General features: G+C 33.3%; 1 protein-coding gene across 1 annotated transcript; it reads left to right on the top strand.

Annotated features, from left to right (window-relative positions):
* Window positions 1-226: 226 nt before the first annotated feature.
* LOC115957273 lies at window positions 227-6,058 on the top strand. Its single transcript, XM_031075481.1, has 3 exons — window positions 227-1,594; window positions 4,160-4,708; window positions 5,727-6,058. The coding sequence occupies exons 1-3, from the start codon at window positions 767-769 to the stop codon at window positions 5,838-5,840; spliced, it is 1,491 nt and encodes a 496-aa protein (XP_030931341.1). The 5' UTR covers window positions 227-766; the 3' UTR covers window positions 5,841-6,058.
* The last annotated feature ends 4,568 nt before the right edge of the window (window positions 6,059-10,626 follow it).

Below are 10,626 nucleotides of genomic sequence, written 5' to 3'. Positions count from 1 at the left end.
GGGATTACATCCATATTTTTAGTTGTTTAATGGTAACTTTCCGTAACAAGATTTTTAACTGAGTTTTAAAAAAGGAAAGATTACCATTTTTTACTGTTTTTTTTTTTTTTTGATAGGTACCATTTTTTACTGTTGTACTATCGTAAATCATGAAAATGACATCATTATTAAACCCCAAAAAAAAAAAAAAAAGTCACTAATCTCATATTTAAAAAAGTGAATGAAAATTAGTTTTTGCTTGAGTCATAAATTAAGCTTTCCCATTAACTTTCTCCTACAATAGAGGGAAATCAAAGCCACCCATAATGATGAACTCTCACCATAGACTTCTCGTTGATCCACATACTATAAAAATGACCCAATTGACAAAAAAACCAAATCTCACTTCTTCCATTTACTCATGCCTTTTTGAAAAAAATTGAATACCCATTTGGTGTTTGATTACTTGCTTTAAAAATCTGATTCCTCTTACTATTTTCAATTCTCTCACATACCCATTTCTTGTTTGAAACCAAAAGGCTTTGCATCATTGTATGATCATTCATATATAGTGGCACAACAAAATCAAACCCCCAAGAATCTCACTTTCACTGAGAATTTCAATTCTTGGGAATCAGAATTCTTCTCCTTTTCTTTTGGGTGAAAGTGAAAAGCTTTTCGCTCAAACGGTACCGTTTCTTGAATCTTGAATTACAATTCTTTTCCTGGGGGGGTTTGAACTTTCAACGAAGTTTATGAAATTAGAAAAATAGAAAAAGCAAGAAAGATGACTCAGACTCGTTCAGAAACGAGTCATGACCCGATCAAAGCGTCCAAGCTCTTCGCTTTCCCCGAAAAACCGGCCGATTTTTTCTACCTCTTAATGCGTCTCGGCCTTTTAGTTTGTTTCGTAGCGTCGGTTTCGATCGCGCTCCTTTCCGCCTTCTCGTCTCGGACTCGGTGGATGCCTTTCCCGAAACACCTAATCCGAAACGTTTCGGTTGTCAGCGAAACCGGAACCACCAACATCTCCCACATACTTTTCGGCCTCGCCGGCACGGTTCAGACGTGGAACAAGCGTAGCCGATACAGCGAGATCTGGTGGGACCCAAACGCAACACGCGGTTTCGTCTGGCTCGACCAGAAACCCACCTGGGAAAACTCTAGGCGGCCGGGAGTTTCGGTGCCGTACCGGGTTTCGGAGGACTGGACCCGGTTCAAATTCTCAAGCTCGCAATCGGCGGTTCGTATCGCCCGAATCGTTTCGGAGAGTTTCAGGCTCGGCTTGCCCAATGTAAGATGGTTTGTCATGGGAGACGATGATACGGTGTTTTTCACTGAGAACTTAGTTTCGGTGTTAGCGAACTATGATCACAATGAGATGTACTATATTGGCGGGAACTCGGAGAGTGTGGAACAAGATGTGATGCACGCGTACGGTATGGCTTTTGGCGGTGGCGGTTTCGCTATCAGTTACGCACTCGCGGCTCAATTGGTCAAACTAATGGACGGCTGTCTCGATAGGTACTTCAGATTCTACGGCTCTGATCAAAGGGTTTGGGCTTGTGCTGCAGAGCTCGGTGTCCCTCTCACCACACAACGTGGCTTTCACCAGGTACGCACTTTTGTAACGAAACTTTTGTTTGTCCCAAAAACAAATATCTAGTCGGCACAAAAAAAATTCACAATTTTCGCTACAATAAAAAGTGATAAAACGGTAAATTCACGTTAAAGTGACAGTGATAGACAATTAATTACGGCTCCTAGAAGGTTTGTTTGGGATATTTGAATGCTTTTTGAATTGCCACGTGTTGGATTTTTGAATGTTATATTAGGCAATAAATCAAAGATTTGAGGAGCCACTCACTCACCCAACCGTTTTTACAACGGCTGGTCTATGTTCTCTCTGGGTTTCCGCCACGTGTAACTTCTTTTTCTTTGCCTGTTCATTTTGCCCTTGTGTTTAGTTTCTGGCCTTTGGTTTTGGTTGAGCAACCCATTAAACCAAGTTTGAATGTCACTATTTGTCGGTGAACAAATTGGAGGTGTTCAATGAGATATATTGCCCTACTGTGTACGTTCGCTTTAACCAAAACTTTGCTCTTTGGGGACCAATACTCCTATTGGTTTGTGTTAGTGTGGTACCTTCACAATTTATGCATTCAGAATCATAACGTGTTACGTGTTGAATGGTAAAACTAAAAGCCTCCACTCCACTTTCAAGTGGAGAAGATGCTTTCTTTCTCACGCTCATACTGTTTTGCAATTTACAATTATTCTAATTGCATGCGCTTAACTATTCAATTTTTTTTTTTAATGATATGCTAAATAGAGTTGAAGGCTTGAAGCCCTTTACTTCACGTAATTATGGGCACATATAGAAAAAGTGGATGAAAATGATTGCAAATTGAAAAAAATGTTATTATTTAAATTAGAGTTTTACTAGCGTATACCTTAGGCATATATTAACCGGATTTTAATATGGGAGATTTGGAGGAATATTACTAAAAATTGAGTTCTTTTTAACGTTTAATTCATGTATAAAAAAAAACAGTAAAAAAAATTTTCATCAAAAAAAAAAAAAACAGTAAAAAATTCAGAAGGAAAACCGGTGATTGTTTACCAACAAGAGGAGTAAGAAGTGAACCATAAACTGATAAAAGCGCTGTCCAAAGTTTATGAAGGTGTCGACAAAATGTTCAACCAACACTTCAGACACAAAGTGGCATAAGAAAATGGATTTTCATTTCCCTGGTATAGCAAAAATGTTCGTCACCACTTTAGATAATGGCATTGTTGTACGAGGCCGAATAGGTTTGCGGCCCGGGGCAAGATAAAAATACGAAGAATCAAATCTTTGAGAAGTTTAGTAGAACATGTTCGTGTTATTAGGCTTGGGGGTGCGACTTGTTGTGACTTTGTGACCTTCACTAAAACTTTTGATTCCTTATTATAATATGATTTTATTTGCTAACAATGTAAGTTTTGATTAGATGGGCTAAATTACAGTGACCATAGCAAACGGTAAACACTTTTCTTATTCTTGGGAATCACGAAAATATTCGCAACCGTAAGTGAAAAAGTTTTTTTGACAAGACTAATGACAAACATTTTCCACTACTCCAAGTCTTCTCAATCCCACCCACAAGCAATTGTCCTTTTGCTTTTTCCAAAGGTCTGCTCTGTCCTTGTGTACCGCAAAGTCTACAAAGCCACTCCATATGCGAAAGGTGTCCTCCTGCAAATTACAGGTGTTTCGCTTGTAATTCAATTCTTTATTTTTTGATGATGACTTGACATGTGTCAACAAGACTTTTACTTCTTCTCTTTTCTTTTTTCCCTTCTTTGGTCAGAAATGAGAAATCGAATTTTGCGGTCTTTTAAGACCTTTAGGTCAACATTTGATGGTCTTGACTTCTTAATTAATGCACGAAGAAACCATGAAAATGTTTGGATTGTCTTAGCTATTTCCTGATTTTTTTTACTTTTTACTTAGGCTTCTTCAGATTGCTAATTCAATTGGGGCAAAAATTGGTTCATATTATTTTAAATGAGATTATTATTATTATTATTATTATTAATTTACAATAGAAGAAGGGATTTTAAGATGTTGAACTATAGTGCGATAATAAGTATCTTTTAACAAAAACGACAGATCACATATTCGAGTTCGAGAATCAGTCTCTCCAATAAATTAGAGTAGACTACTTATCATGATCTATTTTATATTTCTCAAAAATGAGAGTTTTATATACTAAATGCAACTTTTTCTATATAGAAGAAAGGAATTTGAACTTACATTCGTTAGCTAGTTAACTCTTAAAATGTTAGATTTGAACTAAATTTGTTTGCTTATTTCGGATCAACTGTTATTAAAAATCAATATTCTATGAGATTCGATATATGCATGATATTGCTCGTTATTATAGATCTTGTCTTCCTCAATTGCTATTTAAAATCCCATGATAACATGCCTGTGGCAATCATTTTTCTTTTCATTTCTCATCCTTTGACAATAAATATGCATGCTCATTGCTCATTATAACTACTGGTCTATTTAAGTCAATTTATTGAACAATTGTATTCTAGTGATTAATTTAAAGCCAAATTGTTTATACTAGTATTTCTTTGCTACTTGTTCGCTACAAGGTATATGATCTTTTTTTTTTTTTAATTTCAGTTTGATATCAGAGGGGACCCTTATGGTATTCTAGCAGCACATCCATTGGCACCACTTCTTTCTCTCCACCACCTTGACTACTTGAACCCTATGTTCCCTAACCAGACCCAAATGGAGTCATTGAAGTTCCTCATGCAAGCATACCGGGTCGACCCGGGCCGGATTCTACAACAAAGTTTTTGCTACAACAAAAGGAATAAATGGTCGATATCAATTGCATGGGGATACACCATTCAGCTCTACACATCGTTGTTGACGGCTACCGAATTGGCATTGCCACTGCTGACCTTCAAAACATGGAGGAGTTGGAGTAATGGACCTTTCACATTCAATACCCGACCCGTGAGTGGTGACCCGTGTGCACAGCCTGTTACTTATTTTTTGGAGAAAGTTGAGGAGGTGGGGAAGAGTGGGAGTCTCACTACGTATAAGAGGGTTATTGCGGCTAAGGAAGGGAAGAGTTGTGGTACACCAGAATATGCTCGTGCAATGGGCGTGGAGAGAATTGTAGTCTCCTCCATGAAGATGGATCCAGAGAATTGGAAGAAGGTTAGAACTTTTAAACTTTCAAATAGGGTTAATCACGATTCATAAGAAAGATGAATACGACTTGTGTTTAGTGCATTAATGTGTCAATTGCATACACAATCCCAATCAAAGAAAGATAAGAAAAAAAATCAATTATAGTTTATGAAAAAAACAAAAACAAAAACAAAAACCACCGTTAGATTTTCATGTGAGTGCCAATTTGATTTTTAGACTTTTGAAAAACTAACCTCCTACGTATTAATTAAGCTTTTGACAAATCAAACATTTTATATAATCTTATTATTTTATTAACTTTTTACTATGGATTTAATGACTTAATATGTAGATGATAATATAATGACATTTTAAACTTATTGATGATATGATAGAAAGTTATGTGTTGTATATATGATATATGATTAAATCGGTTAATTAATCTTTAATGTGATAGCAAAATATTTGATTTATCACAAATTTAAAGTGCAGGGAGTTATTTGTTTAAATTGGGACACTCTAGACAAAGATTAAGAATGCTTATTTGTAAAATCTTCTTAAATTTCATAATTTTCTTCCTTACAATTTTGTACTAATCCTTTAAATCAACATGCTTTAGTTTATAGGTAAAATTAAATGATTTTATTTTATTTCTAATAATTTTTATAACAAGTAGGAATGTTGGACTTTGAATCCTAGTTCTCATATTTTGACAAGAGCCAAAATGCTACTGTGAATATACATGGATATATCTATTAACAACTATCTAACATAAGAGACATTTATATAAACCACCAAACATGGTTTTTTTTTTTTTAAATAAATAGTAATACTTATTAGAACACACACCAAACATAGTTTATTGATATGGCATTTGATATGATGTCAATTACATTCTTATTCTCTAACAGTATAGAGAATAAACCTTTCAAGGTTTTTGACTTTCGGAAAAATGCTGACAAATTAAAGCATCTTGTTAGTGTTATTTTTAGAGTGCAGTAGTGTATGGTGGACTAAGCCAATTTTTATTTGATTGTATGAGCAGGCACCACGTAGGCAGTGCTGTGAGATTTTGGACAACGGAACCAAGTACAAGAAGAGTAGCAGTATGGTAATTAGGATTAGGAAGTGCAGACCCAGGGAAACTATTACTATCTAGATGTGGGATTTTTATACTTGGAGGTGAGTCCCCTTTTGTAAATATTATGCAGAATTTTCAAATAATTTAGTGAAATTAATACACACAAAAGAAATAAGTAGAGCAGCTAAGTTAAGGTAAGTTAATTAGTGGGACCCACCATTTATGTGAGAGGAATGAGTACGTATTTATGGTACTCCAGGAGTGCACAATAATTTCCCCTTTTTTTGGGATGAAAATCTTTTTCGTTTTATTCTCTCTTTATTGTATATGTGACTTATGTAAATATTTAGCAAAAAAGACGAAGAAGAAAAAGAAGAAGAAATAATTGCATAAATGGACCACAAGCACTTTTATTTTGGTTAGGGGAAGCCAATCTCAAAACCCTTTGGACCACATGCAGCCCTAATGGATTTAAATTATAATAATTAAAGGTGGGGGGGGGGGGGGGGGGTTGGGGGACAGTTTTTTCAATACCAAAAATAAATGTGCTCTATTTTGAAATTCAAAATAATAATAATAATTAATTATTATTATTATTCCATATTTGGTGGGTACGCTTATGAACGTTAAATTTAAAGTCTTTGGGGGATAAAAAAGAAAAAGAAAAAAAAGGAAAGTGACGTTGTTAAACAATATTGCTAAGAGTTGAATTTAGTTAAAGTAAATGAGCCCGAATTTGATAAGGATGGAGTGTAATAAGACATTGATACATCAATTTTTTACTTAAAATTTTATACATCATACCATACATAATAACATCCTAATAAATTCACAATTAAGTTGAATTTTCAAATGGGTATTAGAGTTGATTGATTGTGGTTATGCTTATTATTAAATATGTAATATAATGATGTGACATATTAAAATTGAAGAAGTAAAACTTAAGTTTTACATCACATCGTTATAGAATTTAATTTCAAATATACACAATTTTTAAACAAAAAAACTAAAATTTAATAAGTTTTGAATGAGTTAAAATGGTTAAATATTTAATGAAATTAGATTTGAGAAGGCATTTTTCCTCCCAAGTTTGACCTAGTATAATTATCATTACAAATAATTTTTTTTTTGCTAAAATAATTACAAATAATTGGTTTCATTTTTCAAGAGATACTATATAAAGAACCATCCAACATAAGAGGATCCAAAGGTGATGTTTTCTCGTTTTTAGAAAGTAGTCAAAAGTAGTGATCGCACAAAAAAAGAATGTCTAATTATAAAGAGTTGTGAACAAAGCATAATGACATATTTGTGGAAACTAGCGTTAGTCAATATTTTGCAGCGCAGTCGTCAATTAAACATCATCGACGCCACACCACAGCGAGTGCCGCACTACATGATTTGCTCTAAAGCAGTTAGTAGGGGTGCTTTTTTTGGCAATTTAACAAGTGGTAAATCCTATTAATAGTCAAACTGCAATTCTTCGTGGCTGAGAAGTAAAATCAGATTAATCATTATACATTAGCAAGTTACAACTTATTCACATGTAGTTTGACTGAAATTTAAGTTATTTATTTGTGATTTGAAATTTAAGGTGCGTTTGGGAAGCGCATTTGCGTTTCCCAAACGCACGTTTTGCGTTTTCAACCTTTTCAGCCTGCTTTTTTTTTTTTTTTTTTTTTTTCCCACGCGTTTTGGCCAATTTTGTTACTGTTCAGCAACTTTTCAGCAGTAATATTTGACTTTTTCAGTGAACAGTGCATACCGTGCACTGTTTATGGACCCACAAATTACACTTTTCAACAACTTTTTCATTAAAAATGGGTCTCACGGTACTATTTACATATTTAAAAATTATTTTGCTACAGTGTTTTTCAGTTTTTCAGTTTCAGTTTTCAGTTTTCAGCTGTATCCAAACGGACCCTTAATACTTTATCCACCTAAGGTTAGCTCAGTTAGAGTTTCGTAACCCAACTTTGTTAAAAACATGGTTAAATATGTAAATTTGCTCCACTTTTATGTCTCTCTTCTCCAAAAACACGTTAAAAAAAAAAAAAAACATAAAAATACAAGTTCAAATAAGATCAAAAAGAATTCAGCGGAACATTTGCATCATGAAATTTCAAAGCACAAATAGACAACTTAAATTTCAGTCAAATCTCATATGAGTAAAGTGTCAAGTTTCAAACCATGATAAACAACTTAAATTTCGGCTGAACTTTGTAATTTGCCCTTATTCATTTTAAGTGTTACTTTATGATGATACTAAAAAATTAACAGTAAGTCACACGGTCCTCACGTGCTCGAAACAACACCTGCACAACAAAAAGAGAAAACCTAGCAAAAAGCATTGGTGTGGTGCCGGCCAAATACCCTCCGAAGGTCAAATTATAACTTTTTACAACTCTAGAGTGTCAAAGTTAGGGTGAATTATGCATTCCTTGGTTAGTGAGGGTCTTGGGGCTTTTATAGTAATAGAGGATTGACATCTCTTCCTTGGTTTGAAAGTCTTTTCCTTATAGGAGTCCTCATAAACGTATTTTGCGAAATCCTTTCCTTGTAGGAGACTAACACTTGCTGTGGGGCACAAGATGTTTCCTTATATGTGCATACGTGGAGGCCAAGCCAAGATTATGCCAGAATCGTCAATCTTGTGTATCTCCTTCAGCTTAGTGTCGTTAACTTTCCGTCTTCCACAATTGACCTCGTTAGCTTAAAGCTGTAGACTCCCTACTGTTATTTGTCAGTTGGCACAAAACAAATTGACGGGTTTGTTTGGACTGTCGCTCTGCGCCTTCCCATCAATGAGTATATTTATAATTTTATCCTTATCACTTTATAATCCTACAGCCTAGAGAAGTATAGGACAATGTTGTTTCCTTTGATTCTGTTTTGCAATCTAAAGGCCTGTAAGCAAACGTGGGCCTGGATGTAAACAAACAGCATGTTATGTATCCCACATACAGTAGGCTAGTTTTGATCAATTGGTTGGCCCGTCGGCCTTGGCCCAATTGATAAATGGGTCAGAACTCCAAACCACTTTCAAGAATGAATAACCCATACAAAGACAAGGTGGGGGAAAAACAAGAATTGAAATGGAAGAGTTTCGTCGAGACAAACTTGTCAATTATTATTATTATTATTATTTTTTAATTCGATACTTACAATGGAGAATGAGAGATTTAAAATATAGATGTTTCTATTAAAAACACTAAAATATGATAACCAAATAAGTTGTAAGGTTTTTGGCAACTTGTCAACTTCTTAGTTCTTAAATTAACCATTCTCACCAAAAACATAAAAAAATAATTTATCGCCCTCCTATTGTTAGGGCTATGATAACAAGAAAGTCTATAAATACATAAAATTTGAAATTTGTTAATGCTTTAGTCTTGTAAATTGTTAGTTATAGGTAAAAAAAAATAATGTTAATGGTGGACTCTTATGAGAATTAGAACAAGTTTGCCAACTCAACTGTCATAAAAAATATCGTCAAATTTTGTGTGTACATAAAATTGTTCCTATGATAACCCATATACTTGATTTGCTTAGGAAAGATTAGATCAGTTTATAGGTACGATATTGTGGCCTATTAATTTTTTTTTTTTTTACCTTCTCATTAATTTTTAGTAGAAACAAATAATTTTACAAACATTTTACTTTTCTTTGTCAAGCTCAGTTTGTCCAATTCCACAAAACAATTCAAGTAAACTTTCGTATAGCCTTCAAGAAATATTCCAGCTATTATAATTTCTAATATTTGAAATTATCTATATTGAAAAATAGTATAAATATTTGATAAATGCTGCATTTTGGCCTTAAATTTTGAGGTTATTTTTATTTTGACCCTTTATGCTTTAAATTTTATATTTTAATCCTTCACATTTGATATTTATTTTTTATTGTTACTAACGTTCATTTCCGTTAATAATATGAATTTATGAATTCCACAATATTTTAGATCCAATATTTCATAAAATAGTTAAATATGAAGTGTATGTTTGGCTAGCTTATTTTTTGCTAACTTATTTTACCATTCAGCTTATTTTTTGTACTATTCATGACTCTCATTATACTATTTTAACTAACATTTACCTTTATTTATAGTACTTTCAACAAAATGTTTTCAGTTTCAGTAAAATAAGTGGATTTCAAACAAACCCAAAGAGCACTTAACAACCAAACAAAAATGAACAAATGTGTCAATATGAAAAATGATAAAAAAAAAAAAAAAAAACTTTGAAACTCAAAGAACCAAAATAAACCCAAAATTTTAAGGATTAAAAGTGTACGATATTTAATAATATTGATTTGCATTTATTTCTATTTAATTCCTATACATATAATTCCTTTACATAAAAAAGAAGTAGAATCTTTTCAAATTTCATGATTGTTATTCTTTATTATCATTTTAAGGTACCAACTATATATATTTATTCTTTATTTGATGATTAAAAAAAATTAAATCACTAGGACTACCTGAAACTCACGATTCATCTCAAATTCTCCATCATAAAATTGAGCTTGAACTTCTAATAAATACTACCCTTTTAAGAAATTCCTTTAACACATATTGTAGCGAACCTTACCCGCCTCCACAAGTACCTTCAGTAACGCGCCTGTCAAAATTGTCACAAAAAGACCCTTCTGAGTCAAAACATCCCGCCTTATCAAGCAAGATAAAAGTTCGCCACTACAATTACTTAAAAAAAAAAAAAAAAAAAAAAAAAAAAAGCACGCCGCTTTTAAGTCATAACGACGACGATTCCCATGTCTTTAAAAAAAAAAAATATCACGGACACACACATTACCTTGCTTACTTTTTTGTCCTTTTGGATATAAAGTAAAGTTTAAAAAAAGAAAA

Source organism: Quercus lobata, chromosome 8 (assembly GCF_001633185.2).
Source record: "Quercus lobata isolate SW786 chromosome 8, ValleyOak3.0 Primary Assembly, whole genome shotgun sequence".
Lineage (NCBI taxonomy): Eukaryota > Viridiplantae > Streptophyta > Magnoliopsida > Fagales > Fagaceae > Quercus > Quercus lobata.
Note: the sequence above shows the minus strand (reverse complement) of the source record. Positions and strands in the feature narration are given on the sequence as shown.

Excerpts from the sequence above, each read along its gene's own strand:
- LOC115957273 (XM_031075481.1), top strand. The coding sequence starts at position 767 with ATGACTCAGACTCGTTCAGAAACGAGTCATGACCCGATCAAAGCGTCC. Across the intron at positions 1,595-4,159 it reads CACAACGTGGCTTTCACCAG|TTTGATATCAGAGGGGACCC; the intron begins GTACGCACTTTT and ends TTTTAATTTCAG. Across the intron at positions 4,709-5,726 it reads ATCCAGAGAATTGGAAGAAG|GCACCACGTAGGCAGTGCTG; the intron begins GTTAGAACTTTT and ends TTGTATGAGCAG.